Source organism: Callithrix jacchus, chromosome 3 (assembly GCF_049354715.1).
Source record: "Callithrix jacchus isolate 240 chromosome 3, calJac240_pri, whole genome shotgun sequence".
NCBI classification, from domain to species: domain Eukaryota; kingdom Metazoa; phylum Chordata; class Mammalia; order Primates; family Cebidae; genus Callithrix; species Callithrix jacchus.
The window spans coordinates 94,722,139-94,740,110 of NC_133504.1; the positions used below are offsets into that span (position 1 = coordinate 94,722,139).

At 40.0% G+C, this 17,972-nt stretch overlaps 1 protein-coding gene across 4 annotated transcripts in view; it reads right to left on the minus strand.

Moving 5' to 3' along the window:
* Window positions 1-17,972, minus strand: part of NFKB1 (nuclear factor kappa B subunit 1) — a 125,695-nt gene that overhangs the window by 3,134 nt on the left and 104,589 nt on the right. For all 4 annotated transcript variants that reach the window (XM_078366769.1, XM_008992920.5, XM_078366768.1 and 1 more), the window contains 10 exons: window positions 17,599-17,793; window positions 16,276-16,417; window positions 12,685-12,799; window positions 7,647-7,848; window positions 7,030-7,199; window positions 6,598-6,700; window positions 3,411-3,535; window positions 1,994-2,060; window positions 1,502-1,674; window positions 558-714 (listed from right to left, as the gene is read on the minus strand). In XM_078366769.1, coding sequence (XP_078222895.1) covers window positions 558-714; window positions 1,502-1,674; window positions 1,994-2,060; window positions 3,411-3,535; window positions 6,598-6,700; window positions 7,030-7,199; window positions 7,647-7,848; window positions 12,685-12,799; window positions 16,276-16,417; window positions 17,599-17,793 — 1,449 coding nt within the window. The remainder of the gene's footprint in view (window positions 1-557; window positions 715-1,501; window positions 1,675-1,993; window positions 2,061-3,410; window positions 3,536-6,597; window positions 6,701-7,029; window positions 7,200-7,646; window positions 7,849-12,684; window positions 12,800-16,275; window positions 16,418-17,598; window positions 17,794-17,972) is intronic.

Consider the following 17,972-nt stretch of genomic DNA (forward strand, 5'->3'; position numbering starts at 1 on the left):
TAAGGGGAGGGAGAGAGTATTTGGGGTTTAGAACCAGAAAGCATAGAAGGGCCATTTACAAAGTGGGAGAATAAAATTGTAGGAAATACAGGACTACTGGGCTGGGCTAAGAGTCCATTCCATATGGTTGTGGGATTTTTGGTGGCAAGACATGTGGTCCCAAATATGGTGGGGGACAAGGTCAGTGTCATGAGCATGAGAGAAGAGGCAAAGGAAGGAGGAGATGGATCTCTCTGTGTATCTTGTTCTCTCTTTAAATTTAAGACATGAGAGAAATAATAGTTACTGTAATCACCCACATCATGTTATTTTTAGTATTTATTTAGTGTTTATTAAGTAGTCCATGTGTCAATGTGATTTTTCCAAGGGTATGGCCCCCTCATCTGAATGGTACTATCAAGAGAGGCAGAAGGTGAGCCCAGTGGGTAGACAGGCACACAGGGAAGTATATTCAGAAGATGAGAAAGAAACTGCCACATCATATCCCGAGAGCTGAAGACACCAGCCTAGGGGAGCTGGGAAATATCTCCATGGTCTTTTCTGTTCTTTTTCTTTACCTATTTGCTGCCTTGTGGATGCAGGCGAGAGAGGCAGCGAGTGGGCCTGCGAGGTGGTCTTCACTGGGCTGGAGGCCGCCTGGATCACTTCAATTGCTTCAGTGTAGCCCATTTGTCTCAGGGCCTCCACCAGCTCTCTGACCGTCCCCCCAGAGACCTGTGAGAAAGAAAGTTAGGAGGAGCATGTTCTTGTGTCTGAGTCCCAGTGCAGGCTGTAGGTACTGACAGCCCACCCTTCCCTCTTCCATGCTGCCTCCTCCATGCAGGAGCCTGGAGGAAATGGAAAGAGCAGAGAAGAGCCACTAAGAAAGTAGAGTCTTCGAATCAAGCTTCCTGTTTCGGCTCAAAGACCACTCAGGAAATCACAGAAGTGGTTTGTAGTAAGCAGAGAGAGACAGCGAGAGAAGCGCTGAGGCAGGGAAACTCTGCCCACAGTGACGTCTCCGCAGTCTCCCTCTGTAAGCTGAAGCTCTAAAATCCAGGAAGAAACAAAGCTAACCATGAAATTTTCAAAAGAAAACAGTTTCACCCCATGCTTTTCTACATTTTATTTTTAGAAATGAAAATTACCAGGTAATGGCTCCACTAGGAGTCACCTCACAGAACATGACAAAATGCCCTGGCATGGGGTGTGTTCTTGAGGACAGGAAGCTAGGCATGTGGATTACAATGGATTGTTTGCTCAGGGCCATCAAAGTTCTGTGAAAATCCTGACCCTCTATGTAGCATTTTTCACAGGAAGTCCCCAGGTATTTAAAAATGGGGAAAGTCTGAAGGTATCTGAAAACAGCATTCTTAGGAAGATGGGCTGCCAACCTGGCCTTGGGCAATGACTGGTTTTCTTCTTCAGAGTTAGGGAACAGGGAAGGAGATACTCCCTGGCCAGAGATGTTAACAGAGTGAAGTCGAATGAAAATTGCTAAATCTGTAAGGTAATGTGTTACCTCATAGTTGTCCATAAGTGTTTTGGAAGGAGCAGGACTCAGCCGGAAGGCATTATTAAGTATCCCCAGACCTAATTTCTGTGCCAGGGTAGCCCAGTTTTTGTCTGGATCAGGAATTTCTAGCAACTTATAGAGCTGCAGCTTCACATCTTCAGCCAGCTTTTTCATGTCTCCTGAAAGAAATGAAGAAGGAACATGCTTGTTCTAACCTGACATAGACACTCTGGAGGGATGGGGTCATTGCCACCTTGCTTGCCCTTCAACTCCGAGTGGAAGCAACCAAGCTTGAAAGTCAAAGCCCAGCTGAGTAGCAGGCAGTATATATTTATAGTAGATTAAAACTGGATATTCTCCTGTATCTACCTTCAGCATCTTTTGGTTCTGAAATAAGAAATGTGCTTTTCATAGTAGACCCTGGATAATGCTGGTTCTTTTCTTTAAATGATAGCATGGAGATAATGGTTAAGAGAATCTGGTTCTATCACAACCCACCTTGTGCTAGTAAATCATCAGATGTAAACTCTGGCTCATATGGTTTCCCATTTAATATGTCAAATACCTGTTGGCAAGAAAAATACCAGAAAATGTTATACATAAAAGAGACCACTAGGGCAGTCTGTTTCTTTATAGTAAAGAACTCAGCATGTCCTCCTTAGGAGGGCCTGGTACCCTAATGATGGAGGAATGGCAAGAGGAGTCAGGACCATCCTCCAAGAATATGGTACCCTTTGGGAGAAGAACAGCTGTGGAGGCTCTGGTGCTAGGAAGTTGTGCTCTGCGCAAACTCTCTGAGCTGGGTCAGAATACTGAACCAAACTGCAGAGTCAGAGCTGCTGCCTTTTGGAAGGAACAGGCTGTCCAGCCCACCATGTCAATCATCTGCTCAGAGACGTAAAGCTAGGGAAGAGCTACTCAGAACTGTGAAGCTGTGTCCCCTCTTCCCATAGTAACAGGCTGATGAGAATGAAATGTGTAAGCTTGCTCAAACTGAGATGTCTAGATGTTCATAAGGCTTGGTGTTAACCTTCTGGAAATATTTACATTTTAATGGAGGGTCCAGAAATGTCTTAGGCTAAAAGAAAAAGAATTCCATAGCTGCAGAGGCATTTGTGGTGTTCTCTGCAGTCACTCTGTTGCTGGCTGACCTGGGTACGGAGAGCATGGGGTCAACGAGTAGGTCATCTTTTTGTGTTCTGTGGCAAGGCCTTCTGGGGAAATGAGGTGCTACTTTAAAGGGAGAACCATGTAGTCTCTGCCAGCATCACTGAGCTGGACACAAACAGGCTGTGGGAGGCAGACGAGCAGTTTTAGAAGTGGAGCAACTCTCGCCTCTGGAAGAACCGATCTTGTCATGTTGGAGATCCTGCATGCTGCCCACCTCCTCCCTCTGGCTCTTCTTCCTGGGGCCAAATGACCTAGTAACTGCTTTATACCTTCAGATCTCAGCCCTGTGAAGTTTTGAAGAGGGCTTTAAATCTATTTACTCTGTTTATATTTATTGAAATTCTAAGAAGAACTCTTAGTTTATTTTTATATCCTAAAATCACTTACCTAAGTTGTAAGCCAACAGTAACATTTATCTTAGCTTCAGAAATTGAGATGGTAACAATGCTGGTGTGAGTTCAGAATGGGTAACTTTCATGTGAATTGTGTGTTTTTCTTCTAACCCTCTCTTACATCTCAACTCTGATCTGATTAGGCATATACTTTCGTACTTAGAACTCAGCTGACCTAGATCTTTCATGGATAGGGCTTTTCAAGATAAAAATGGTCCCTGACGAGCAGACTTTCTTAAAAATAAAAGGCATGTTCTTTGGAGAATAAAGCACCAGGAAGACCATCTGTTCTTATACTCCTGAACCTCTGACTCCCTCAGGGGCAGCCATCAGACAGATGGAGCGGCACTGACCTGCCAGCTGGTGGCCATATCTAGAGGTGTGGTTCCAGATACAACTCCTTCATCCTCTCCTGCATTTTCCCAAGAGTCATCCAGGTCATAGAGAGGCTCAAAGTTCTCCACCAGGGGATCTGCTCCTGCGAAGTTAGGTTACACAGTATTAGGTAAACCCAGATATTGTTAACTTCCAACTGTCTGCAGAGGTCAGATTCCCAAAGCACTGTAACAGCTTGAGGCAATCACCTGGATAATTTTTAAGCACAAAATGTTTCTACTGGAATATCCAGATAAATTCTTTTAAAATTATAATTTACTTCGATTGTAAAAGTGTATAATAACATCCTAAATAGCCAAAGATAGTTTCAGAAAAAAAGCAAAACAAAACTTCAAATACTCTGACTTTCACATTTAACTCTATAGAATATTTCTCAACTGGATGATGCATCTTTAATCCGAGGGCAGAGGAACAGCAGATTACAGTGACTAGGGTGCACCCTCAGGATTAGGGTCCTAACTGTTCAAATTTATGCATTACAATGTGTATTTCTCAGCCCCTTTTCTTGCACACTCAAAAGAGCAAAGATACTTGATGTCTAGTGACAGCATGGCCAGTTTCATTCCTGGGTACAGCATGCCAGGGTTCTGATCTTTAAACAAACCAACCTGCTAGGATGTATAATTATTGAAATATTTTGGGAAATCTAGTGTGCTCTTTAGCATCCAGCAAAAACAAAAACAAACAAATAACAAAACACCAATGTAACTCCAAGACTAGAGCTAGAGTTACTTCTCAGAGGCTTAGGCTCTTGTTTGAGTGTTTAACTTGATGTTTAATGATGCTATTTTGGGTGGAGGAACTTGTTTTTATCTTGTTGGGAGAATATCAGATGGGTCAGTAATAAGAGAATAGTGCTTAATGGGAAGCAGAGAAGGATCTCCATGCTATTTCTCGATTTTACTCTCCCAGTTCTGGCAATAAATGTAATCCCACCATGAAGACAATGGAGAAATTAAGATGAACACTTTACAGAACCAAAGACTAGAGTCTTGCTCTGTTGCCCAGGCTGGAGTGCAATGGCAAGATTTTGACTCACTGCAACCTCCACCTCCAGGGCTTAAACAATTCTCCTGCCTCAGCCTCCCAAGCAGCTTGCCTCCCAAGCGCTTGCCTCCAAGCCTGGCTAATTTTTGTATTTTTAGTAGAGATGGGGTTTTGCCATGTTGACCAGGTGAGTCTGCAACTCACAACCCTCAGATGATCCACCCGCCTCAGCCTCCCAAAATGCTGGGATTACAGGCATGAGTCACTGTACTTGGCCTTACCTGACCTTTTCCATGACGTTAAAATTAGGACTTTGGTTTTTCATCTGAGTTTCTTCATTTGTATATCAGAGAAACTGTTACTTGCTATTCCTTTAATGGGATTCTGAGAATTCAATATAAAGTATTTTTAAAAGGGTATTTATAGTTTATTTTTTCTTTTTAAGATGGGGGTCTCACTCTATAGCTCAGGCTGGAATGCAGGGGTACAACTGTAGCTCACTGCACTCTTAGAACTCCCAGGCTCAAGCAATACTCCTACCTCAGTCTCTCAAGTAGCTGGGACTACAGGCGCATGCTACCATGCTTGGCTACTTTTAAAAATGTTTAATAGAGATGAGGTCTCACTATGTTTCCCAGGCTGGTCTCAAACTCGTCGGTACAAGTGATCCTCCTACCTCAGACTTTCAAAGTGCTGGGATTACAGGCATGAGCCATCGCGTCTGGCTGGTTATAGCTTCTTGTCTGAAGGCATTTAATTATAATCAGTGTCTTCTAAAACTATTAATACACACTGCAATCAGAGTTTCTTGTTCAAGAAAAAGCTCAATTTAACAAAAGAGAAAAATATGGTGTCCCCAAAGAAAAAGTTCCTGCGTCTTTAATTTGCTTTGTTTTCTTGAATTTATGGTGCAGTTACCTTCTACATTAAAAAAAAAAACAAAAACAAAAAAACCCTCTAAAGTAAATCAGATATGTCAGGGCAGGCTTAAGATACCAATTTCATTACACGTATTTTGAGGTTCTAAATATGTAGGGCACTGAAGATTCAAAGATAAGCATGGATAATTTTCTATACTTCATAAGACTAGAAATGGAATAACATCTGCAAACCTATGAGCAAAATAGGAGAATGAAACATAGTAGAGAGAATAAAGTAAAGAGAAGCTCACATTGCCAAAGTGTGACTCACAGCTCTGTCACTTACTGGAACCCTGAATGGAATCTGGTAATCTCTCTCGTCTGTTTCCTTGACTCTAAGATGGGAATAATAATGGTATTTGTTCCAAAGGGTGACTGGACATTAAATGAGACTGTGCACATAAAGTGCTATCACAGGGCTGGGCGTGGTGGCTCACGCCTGTAATCCCAGCACTTTGGGAGGCCGAGGCAGGTGGATCATAAGGTCAAGAGATCGAGACCATCCTGGTCAACATGGTGAAACCCCGTCTCTACTAAAAATACAACAAATTAGCTGGGCATTGTGGTGCGTGCCTGTAATCCCAGCTACTCAGGAGGCTGAGGCAGGAGAATTGCCTGAACCCAGGAGGCGGAGGTTGCAGTGAGCCGAGATTGTGCCATTGCACTCCAGCCTGGGTAACAAGAGCGAAACTCTGTCTCAAAAAAAAAAAAGTGCTATCACAGTGCCTGGTATATGCAAGGTCAATAAGTGCTAGCCATTTTTAGTGTCTTCCACATAATGGGTCTTAATATATGGCCCATTTTCTTTTTCCTATACTTCAATTTCTAAGAGACCATTCTTTCAAAATGAAGTCTTTAAATGATTTCTTATACCAATAATCTTTTTCTTCTGGGGACTTCTGACATTATCTGAGACTGATACTACTCAGAATTCTATAAGGAATCAAACTCTACTTTGAAAAGACCCCTTGTCATGGGAGTCAATCTAAATAATCAAACCCCAAACAAATAGATGAATCAGAAAGTAAAACTGACATGGCTGTGAGGGTAAAGCTCAAGATTACTAGTCCAAACAGTGCCTTATGGCAGATAAAATGTGACTTGCCATATAATTTTTATTTGCCCTTGCTTTTCAGCAGTAGGTCTGTGGCTTAAAGAAGGCAACATGGCTGCTCTATTGAAGTCGGGTTTGCATTCTTGACAACATTTTTCATTAATGACCGCCAGGCCACCTTACCTGCCGCTTTGAGAAGAGCGGCCAGCCTGGTGGACCCTCTCCCAGCTGCTATATGCAGGGGTGTAGTTCCATCGTAGGTAGTACTGTCCACATGGGCATCACCCTACAATCCAGCCCACACAGAAAAGCGTTAGTAGAAGGTTCTTTTGCCCTTTTGTCCCCACCTCCCAGTGTACATGGCCCCTCGGGTCCTATTACTAGCCCCGTTGCTACTTTGGGCTGGCTCTGTCATTGAAGAAATCACCAATTAGAGATGCCAAGCAAGAGTGGGGGGTGGGGAATGTCTGAAGGGGCTACTCTGAAGCCCTTCATAAATGTTAAATAAATAGAGTTGATTGTAGGGAGAACAGCAGCTATTGACTTCATTCTTTGAAGATTTCCTTAAATCTCCCTCAGGAATTCAATGAAAAATAAAATAAGTGTGTCCTTCACCTCAAGGAGCAGGCAGCCAGCCAATGAGATGTTGTCGTGCTCCACAGCTAGGTGCAGTGCTGTGCGTCCGGACTTTTGCTCCTGAGCATTGACGTTGGCCCCAGCGGCCACCAGCAGCAGCAGACATGGCAGGCTATTGCTCATCATGGCTAGATGAATGGCATTCAGACCTAGAGTCCAAGCAAAGGGACAGTCACAGGATGGGATGGATACTCACAAGATGGCCCTTGGTGAAGCTGAAGGAAATGGCAAAAACTGGATCATAGGGAGGGACAGTAAAGGCACTATAAGTCTATTGTTCTGCTTTGAGGACCCACAGTCTCCTATTATGTTCTCAGGAGACACTGGGCATAAACAAACATTCTCTGAATGAATGATGCTTTATGCACTTCAAGATGAATGTTTACTCAGGCCTCTGCTTTTTCCTCCTACTATTCCAAACCATCTTCTAAAAAATTAGCTTTGGTGAGCAACAGAAATGACCAAAAGAGATGATGAATTCCAGGTGACTAAGGAAAGTCCTTTTGGGTACAAATCAAATAACACACATTTATCAAATACCTAGTAGGTATTTACAAGGCAGAAAAAGTTATACCAATGATGTGATTGCCTCTTACCGTCCCCGTTGGGGTAGTCAAGAAGTAGTGCTGCCTTTTTGTGCTTGAGTAAGATACTGAGAACTTTATCATTTCCTTCTTTGGCAGCTAGGTGCAAAACAGAGTTACCGAAGCGGTCCAGAAGGCTCAGGTCGGCCCCGGCCCTCAGCAAATCCTCCACCACATCTTCCTGCTTAGTGATCACTGCCAAGTGCAAGGGTGTCTGGAAAGTAAAGGGGCAGGAGATTCCCTGGTCAGCGGTGAACACTTACAACTCACAGCTTGGTAGCTGTCACTGCAATAGGTGGGGCCATCCTGCAGGGACATTTCTCATTCCTAGATTAATTCCTGACCTTGGCATCCAAGTTATCCTGTTCCGTACCATATGCCAATGAAATACATATGCTGTACTAACACTTAGCCTTCAATAATTTGGGTTTTAAAATTTTTATTTTAAATTTAATTGATAAATAGTAATTGTATATATTTATGAGGTATAATGTGATGTTCTAATATAAGTTTACAATGTAAAATGACTAAATCAGGCAAAGTAACAAATCCATCACCTCATGTACTTACAAGTTTTTAGGTAGTGGATTATTTTTATGTTTCCAAGTCTTAACAGCTTCTTGTTTCTCACTACAATCCACTGATTGTTGATTTTTGAGGACACCTAGTAAATTTAGTTTCCCTAAATTTCTAGTAGGAATTATCTTCAGCTGATTTTATGTTAACAAATCAAATAAAGGCTATGTTTTCACTGAAGAAATTTAAATGAAGTACTCAATAGAAACCAATCAAGAAAAGTGCCATGATTCTATGCTGACATGGAACTATATTTACTAAATTAAAAAATACTGTCTCATGAATTGGCTCCTAAAACCAGTCAATATAAGCTCTCCTACCCACTTTCATAAAAGGTGTTACAAGATTCTAAATAACATAACCAGAATAATACAACTATCTCACTAAGGAGGCTCAGGTGAATAAAAAAGGTGAGCTGCTGATACCTAATAGGTACTTAAGTAGTCCACTTGACTATGCTGCTCACAAGGTAGTACTTTGGTGAATGCAAATAAGATGTTTTGCAAATTGTGTGTTTTTAAAAATGAGTAAGACATACAGTCACAAAAGTATCTTTCAAAGAACTGAGTTCACTGACAGAGAACAGCAATATAGTTTTACACAAATGAGTTTATTTCACAGGAGCCTCACTATGACATCTAGCCAATCTTGTGCCAATTTGCCTAAAATTCCCTTTTCATTGACCAGTTACTGGCTATAGCAGCAGGTGAGCCACCAACCTCCTAGCTGTGTAGGTGACTACAGCATATGAGAACTGGCAGGATGAATGATGGGTGGGTCCTCTAAATCTCAACTACAGTGATTATTTAATATATCAGACCAGTATCTTTTTTTTGCCAACTTATTACTCTTCCTCATTTCTTTCATTTTATAGGACTATCACCCTGGCCCGAAATGAAGTGATGTCCTGAAAACTTTAGTTGTTGTTGCCAAGAGCCTTCCTCTCAAAAATAACTAAGTCAATAGAAACTAATCTGTTTCCTAATCTGTGTTTTCTTAAAGCCTACTTGGGGAGATGGGAAAAGGAAAGAGAATGAGATTGTGGGGAAAAAAAGGATCTGAAATTATAGGACAGTATACCATTCAGGAATTAGAAATTATCTGTAGATTGAATTTAATTAAAAAAAACTCTTATGCGTCAGAGGTTTTTTTTTTTCAAAAAAATTTTATTCCACAGTCCAATCAGTGGTTTTCTATGATATAAGGCTTCTAGATCTTAAATCCACGGATTATGTCTAAACAATTATACAATGTGGGGATCCAGGAACCTTCACACTATGGCTATGGGCATGGAGACTTATAAAGACATTCTGGAAAGCCAAATATACAAATGTCCCAGCAACCTAGCTCTTGCAGATGTATGTATCAGGTGAAATTCTGATACAAACCCACAACAGGACATAAGTAAGGACAGTCACTGCAGTATTATCTACTGAGGTAGGAAGTTAGAAGTTGGTGAAATGTCTACTCCTAGGAAATGACGTTATAGGTGGAAGATCCATAACGTGGGATTCTCTTCAGGTGCAGGAACAATAAGCTAGCTGTACATAGAACTGTGTGGATAAGTAGCGAAGGCAGAAATACAGTAACATGTAGTACAATGCCATGTATGCATTTTAAAAATACATGCATGAAGAACTATACAGATACACATAAATGAGTGTGTATAAAACTGGTGAAATCTGATTAGATCTGTGGATTGTACCAATGCCAATCTCTAGGTTTTGATACTGCTGTAGTTACACAGGATGCTACCTGGGGGAAACTGGGTGAAGACCTCTGGTTTCTTCTCAGTAAATACTAGAACCTCTTAGTATGTTTTTGTAACCTCCTTTGAATCTATAATTACATTTAAAAGATTTTAAAGGTTAATGCAAGGCAAGAGAAGTACATTTCACAAAATGGGGATTGCATGTGAGAGTATATGAAAATATCTAGATATTTCAAGTATATGCAAATCTGTGCCCAATACTTGAAAAACTACCTATAAACACAATACTGACATTTGTGCTAAGGGACCTGGGCATTGTCAGGGTAGGCAACTTTGAGTTTCCAATGTATATTCTTCTGTACCATTTTTAAAACAATGAATATATATGTTTATCATTAAAAACAAAAATGCACACATAAAATCCACCATTAATGTTTTATGGGAACATACACTAATAAAACAATCCATACCAAACACACTGGAGTGCTTGTCTATGTTGGGGGAAGGAGAATGAGAGGAGAAAAAAGGCTTAAAGAGAATATTTTCAGAAAAATCCTAACTTTGTGCACTTGGACTATTTTGAGTGTTTCTAGAGGGTGGGTGGGGAGAGGAATTTGATCATGACAGATGGTCACAGAAATATACTAAGATTAGTGAAAGATATTTGTGGAGAATGTTTAAGATCATTGCTAAATAATCCAAATTATTTAGAGAACTATCATTTTCCATTAAGATTAGTTACAACATAACCTTTACAACAGATAATCAAGAGTTCAAATCTTAGCAGTTTCTAGTTCTCAAACCAAAGTTGCCACTGGCTGTATGTTTGAAACCTAGAAGGCGTACTAGGGAAGGCAGAATCCCTGCCCATTAGTGAGACTGGTGGTAAGGTGGGGTGACAAAAGGACATATATTATTCTGAGATCCCCAGATGAGAAGGGATAGAAGTATCAATGGTGGTAGTTTCAGGGTTTTTGTCTCTAACACACTGGAGAGACTCAACATATGTAACCAAATGATAGAGTAAAGAGTTATGATATAAAAAAAATCACAGCTGCTAATCCTGTTGTGCCGTGTCCTTTGCAGATCCTATTAATAAACACAAAATAAGCAATTCCTTGAATATGACTATTAAGCAGGGTTTGAAAAGAGGACAAGCTACAATGTCCCATTCCTAGTTTTATTCATATATTTGTGATGACTACAAGGAATAATCAGTCCAAAAGTCTGAGAGCATCAAGCTTTACAGGCAAGATAACTTCTGAATACCAATGATATGAAAGTTTCAAGAAGACATCCTTTAAATATCAACCTACAATCACACTTCATACTAGTTATTTTATATTAACAGGAAGTAAAGAGTCACTGACTTAATTTTTTCTTTGACATTAAGCACAACAACCAGTGAAGAAGCCTAATAGTGACTTACATTGAATGAAAAATGGTCATTTTCCCCTATCAGGAAACCTATATTTTTTACCTAGTCCCAGGTAAAAAAGTCTATTAAGAGCCACATATAAACATTTTAGTAGTTTTGCTTTAAATGCACTTTAAAGCACATTTTAAAGAATGGGAATAAAAAGTATTTTAATTTCCTTTAAAGCTAAAATGAAGTTTTAATAAATTTTCTTTAAAATAATAAAAGCATTTTCCTTTAAAGTGAGGAAATAACGATTCACATCACTACTTTAAAAATGAGAGAGCAGGAACAAATATCTTTACTAAGTAGATAATTACACAGGATCTTGGCTGTAGTTTTGAAGTGAGAGATACACATGAACCAGCAAACCATCTATCCAAGGAGGAGGATGAGGAAGATGCTCCGGGTCAATGAAGGGAAGGAGACAAATGGAAAGTTAAGTAGGCAATGGCAGGAGCCCCATACAGCATACTGGTGGGGGTGGGGGTTAAGAGTGAGGTGGGAAAAGCAATTGGGAGCAGGCAGGAGGAACCCTCAGGAGCCGAACCCCATTTTGGCCTCATGACAGTGCAGTCACTCAGCCAGAGAGGCTGGCTGGGGTCACTGGGCCCCCATCACCAACGTCCAGGCTCTGCTTATGCCCAAGGGGCTCCCATGCTACTTGCCTCTCCCTGAATTCTGCACATGCCCATCAGGGGACCTCGCTGTGTCTCCAGCTAACTTCACTCTTTGCAGTGTTGGAAGAGCTCTGGAAGAAATAGTTCCTTATATTTTTAGCTCACCTAATTAATTCCTAAAAAAAACCTGATTTGGGCAAAACTCTGGTGTTCCCAGTTTTCCTCACTTGGAGCTGTCTTTCTACTTTTGAAAGACACCTTTTCCTCCTCAAGCAAACGTTTAACCTTTCTGTGTGGTGATTTCAGAACACTTTATTTGATATACATTGAATCTAGATGTTGTCAAGGTATGTTTCGGTAGATTTCAAAATTCTTATAAATTACTGGCTTTTCAAACTTTTTTTTAACTTTATTTTGCTTGACAGATGTGATGCTTTAGTTTCTCCCTCTTAAATGAAAAAACTCTTTTTCTAAAGTTTAGAGTTTGCCTTCCCCCGGTGGGATGCTGAATTTCACTGTGGCTTGATGGCTGTTATACCCACAGATCAAAGGATCCTAAATCATAAGTAACATTCTCAACTAATGGAATGTTAGATATTACCTACAAAAGTTTGGTTTCGTTTTTGCTACTCTTAACATTACTAAAAATAACATGCACCCAAACATACAAAAGAAAAAGGAAACTATGGATTTTACTTTGGTTGTTTCCTTGAGATTTCTGCTTACCTGGTACAGGTCATTTCTCATGTTGATAATGTCATCAGAAATCAAACCAGACGTGACTTCCAGTAGATCCCTCACAAGTTGAGAATGAAGGTGGATGATTGCTAGGTGTAAGACACTGGAATGAAAACACAGTGGCAATAATTAACTAAAATGTTAATGAAAAAGAAGATTCCCAAGATACGATTAGACTTAAAGATGGAATCTGTTCTCATACCTAGTTTTATTTGGCCCTAAAATGTTTTGAATCTATAAGATGTATTGAATCTGAGGTGGGATGCTATCTTCAGAGGACCCATCCCCCCAAACTGTCTACCCAAGGCTGCTATGTTATTGGTGGTACCTGCCTGGCCTCTGGGAGCATTCATGTCTGACCCCTTGATGTATAAACACACTGAGGCTTTCAGCCCAGAAGGACCTAAGCTTAAATCCCACTTATATCTCTGCACTATGGCTTTAGACAGTTTTCTCCTCTACCTTTCCCCATGACTTCCCTTGACATACATATGATTTAGGGAAAATGAATGCCCGGCACTAGGAATTGTTCAGAAAAATTTAGTTATCTCACCTGGCCCTGCTGCCCCTACTCGAAAATACAGTGCAGTGGCTTTTAAAAGATCTTTCTAGATCCCAAGAAGGGAGATTGGAGGGAAGCTTGTAACTACTGGAAGAAAATTCTTGCAGTAAACTTGTGAAGAAACAATGTGATTGTATTTCCCACCAATCCTGTAAATATTCTGACAAATATTCCCTCTGCCTAGAATGTTTTTGCTCCTTTTCTCTACCTGGACAATGCCTACTCTATCCTTTATATTCCAGTTCAAGCCTGACATCCTCAGAGAATACTTTCCTAACCTCGTAGGTGGAGCAAGTTGTCCCTCTCAAATTTACTGCTTGGTTATGCAATGCAGTTGTCTATACATTTTTCTCCTTCTCTCTCCTTTGGCATCTCTGGGGTAGGTTCTGTTTGAGTCAGCCTCACAGCCCTAGCATGCAGTAGAGGTACAAAAATAAAAATGATAAAAGGAACCTAAGAGCTTACGCTAATGAGGCTGTACATACTGGTAGTGTCAAAGTCATTCCAAGGAGCATAATTATTTTAATTATTTAAAAACATACTATTAAAATTAATTAGAAACAGTAATAATTTAAAAAATGGCTACTAGTCTGGTAAATCAAAGTTGGGAGCTTTGATTTACCAGACTATGCTAAGCATTTGATATACATTGTCTTTTTATTATAACAATAATCCTCTGAGGTAGGTAACATTATCTTCACTTTTTGGCTAACGAAACTGAGACTTGTAGGCATCATATAACTTAGTCAAGGCCAAGAAGTGGTGAAACTGGAATTCAAACCCAGGCTTGTCTTACTCCAAAGTCATCTCTTAATCCCAAAAGCAATCCTGCATAGGGGATACATGTGTACTGCTCTAAAGAAGTGCAGATGAATGTCTAAGAAGATGACCACTCCAGAGCAAGGACAGATGGAGGGGCAGAGCACACTAAAGCATCTCGCAGCAGCACTACATTTGGGACACGAGGTGCAGGCTGGATCTTCTCTAAATTAAAGCTATCAGGTGCCACTGCACTCAGGCCTCTTCCTTAGCAATAGCAAGTATACCATACTTGGGATTAACACTGGCACATAAGAGTCTAAAAAACGAAATTGTGATTTTGCTACTTGAGAAATATTTTAAAATGGATGATCTCAGGGTTTCACTATTGCTTCTTGAAATGTGATACTAGAAGAAAACTTCTGAAAAGGGCCTCAAATGACACAGACATGATGCACATATACTAAGAAAAAGGTCATACTTCTAAAACTGCCCGAAAATTTCCATGTGCAGCTCAGCATTTCATAGCAGAAGTACAATCCCCCTCCCCCTCAAATCCTCACACCCTTATGGGAATTTCCCCAGTACCAGAAGTTTTATATATATATATTTTTATTGTATTTTCTATGATGACTAATGGCCACAGGATTCAGACTATTAGCCAAATATGACAAGGTGAATTAAAAGAAGAGACTTGCCAAAAACCCAAAATGTATAATGTGCCATCTTAATCTTTAAAAATTTTTTATTGATACATTATAACTTTACATATTTATGGGGCACATGTGATATTTTGATACATACAATGTGCAATAATCAAATCAGGGTACTTAGGATATTCATCACCTCAAATATTTATCTTTTCTCTGTGTTTGAGAACATTTCATATCTTGTCTTCTAGCTATTTTGAAATACACAATAAATTGCTGTGGAAAAAAAAACAAAAGACTTGGGCTGTGATGGCCAAAATCTGTCCTTTACCTATGCTCCTATGAGGATCCTTTAGTCTCTCCAAGTCCCACCTCTGTGGTCTCTCTGAGAGCCTGCCTGTGTGAGTGTGCTTGGGTCTTAGGAGGGAACTTGCATGCGCCTCGCCTTTTATCCCTTCCTAGAATCCTCCCTTCAGATATCAGCACTTCCTTTCCAACCTGTATGTGCTCATATTCTTAGACTTATCAATTCAATGGGTCTCTGGAAATGTCACTTGAAACACTGCTGTCTTGTCTTGGTTAACTGCTTTTTCTTGTGGTTGTGCGTGACTGAATGCTAACTGGATTATTTAACCCTGAAAAAGCATTCTGTTGTTCATGGCCTTATACCAAAAAGGTTGTACTGGTTCCTCTCATACTGTATAACAAGGCCAGTGGTTATACCACATCCTTGGTTACATTGCAAGGAATGAGAACAAAGGTCTCTCTGTTTGAAACCCTGAGGTTGTTACTTTCCTTAAGTGCTTGGTTTACTTTTTAAACTGAGGTCTAAAACACAGCACTCAAGAGCTCTTCCACAGAAAAGGATTTATCTGTGTTGATGCTATTTTAGGAAGCTTCTAGATAAGGCACTTGACTTGAATGTGAAGGCTGCTGTCTCTTGTTATTTTTATAGGCTTTTGAGATCATTTCAGAAGTCTCAATGAAAGGACTAAGAGAACTGTTTTAGAAAGAAGCCAGGTGGCTTTGCAAATACAATCTCAGTACTAGCAGGAATGGAAGGCATGGTATCTGGAATGCTCCACTCCCACACACGGGCTGGAGCAGTCACAGAAGTCTGAACCAGTCTCAGACTGGTGACCATTAGCAGATGGAGTAGAGAAGAAACCAGTAACTGGGAAAGAAGAACCAGTCCCTCTTAAGTATTCGTTGTTGCTGCCTTTATTGAGCTCTTTCTTGAGTACACTGTCATTATAAAAACGCAGCTGGGATAACAATGCTTCAGGGATTTGGTAGGACTTGTTATTATTTCAATAAACAAAGCAAGTCTTTTTAAAAAGTACCATTACCTACACACATCTTAGTTTTCTTGCCCAGAGAGATTCACTCTTAGATGAGTCCTCCAACTATTACAGATTCCAACAGGTGACAGCAGGATGGAGCAGCAAATTTTGCTCTGGTTACCGTACACATTAGTTTTCTTGATTGTTCCAGTTAGAGGACTCAATACATTTGAAAAGTTATTTTTTTATCTCTCATCTGTATACATTTATAAAATGCTCTTCTTCCCTGCCCAAAACAGCCCATCATACAAAAGTCCTGACTTACCTGTCCCCATTCTCATCCTGCACAGCAGTGAGATGGCGCTGGACAGCCAGCAACATCTTCACATCTCCTGTCACTGCATAGTCGAAAAGGGCATTGGCATGCCTCTTCGCAAGCTGCATAGCCTTCTCTAGAAAGAGGTTATCTGTAAGGCAATGACCACAATCACAGCTGAGTTTCCTTCTTTTGTTCTAACAGCAAGGCATGCTTGAGGCCAGACTGACCAGCATCGGTGTTCTGACACCTTGACACATCACTTTAGTTGAAAATGCTCCTTTCAATGCTTTTGGATTGTGTTGATTAGAAAAAGCAGAATTGGACATTGGGTCAGTGACAAATATTGTTAGAGATTGATCTTAAAGAATCTGTGTATAGTTTGTTAAAGGAAAAAAATTTAGAGATGTCTGTTATTTTAAGGTGAACAATTAATGTCTGTTATTTTAAGGAAAACAATCTCCAAATAATGTTAGATTTTACTGTAATTTTAAATCACCACATCTCTTGGTGAAATAATCCTTCATTGGAATCTCTAACAATTAGCTTGTTAGGCAATGTGTGGAAAAACACACATCTCTGCTATAAATAGAAACTTTCAATGAGACACTCATGATTTTGTAAAGTTTGTTCCATTAAGGTTAGAGAATTGTGACCTTTGGGCCAAAACCTGTTTACGACCTGCTTTTCATATGGCTTCCTAGCTAATCATGGCTTGTACATTTTTAAAGGGGTGTAAAAGAAAAAAGAATATGTGACAGACACCAAATGTGGCCACCAACTCTAAATATTTACTACCTTTCCTTTTACAGGAGTCTTCTTAGTACCATCTAGGATGATCTAGAATCATGACACATATGCTAATAAGTACTGGTTCAGAGTAAATGCAAAAGTACATTTTCTCTTAATCCTCCTCCTTCAAAGAAGGCAACAAGATGAAAAGAAAAGTTCCTATTTTAAGGCAAAGTTCTACTTCAGTATGACGGTTAAGCCAGATTCTAGAGAGGGTGACTATTAAGGTTATGGAAATACTTCTCTATTTATCTGTGCCAGAAAAGAAGTTGATTGTCTCTCACAATACCCTAAAACTGCATGAATATGACTGGAGAATGTACATGTAAATTTCTGTATATTCAAAGATAACAGCAAAAATGGAATTTCCAGTGTGAATAAAATGATCTGACACATGCTTTTAAAAAGGCATACATAACTTTGAAGAGTACACTGAACTAGAAATTGATACATCATCTTTAGATTAGCAGATATATTTCTATACCTGGGACTGACCCCTCCCTAGCTAACCAACAGAACGTAACTTGTGTGCTCACTTACCCTGAACCTCAGCATTCTCTTCTTTGGTTCCTGTTGCATACGTTAGAGTGACCTCACCATTCCCATCAGTGGCCTTGCTGGGCTCCTGATCCTGCTCTGTGGTTTCAGTGACTTTTCTACAGAGGTTTACAGTGTCTCTATCATCACTTTTGTCACAACCTTCAGGGTCCGTTTTAGATTCACTGTCCATGGCTCCTAAGATAAATGCAAAAACATCAGCTTTTTCTCAGTAAAATATATCAATTGACAATTCACTATTCCAACATAGGTCAGATAAAGGTTAGAAGCAAATTTGCTGAAAAGGGAAAAGAAATAATTTGAAATTCTTTAAAAAAAATGGCCGTATCATAAATTCCATGTTTTGGTGATATTCT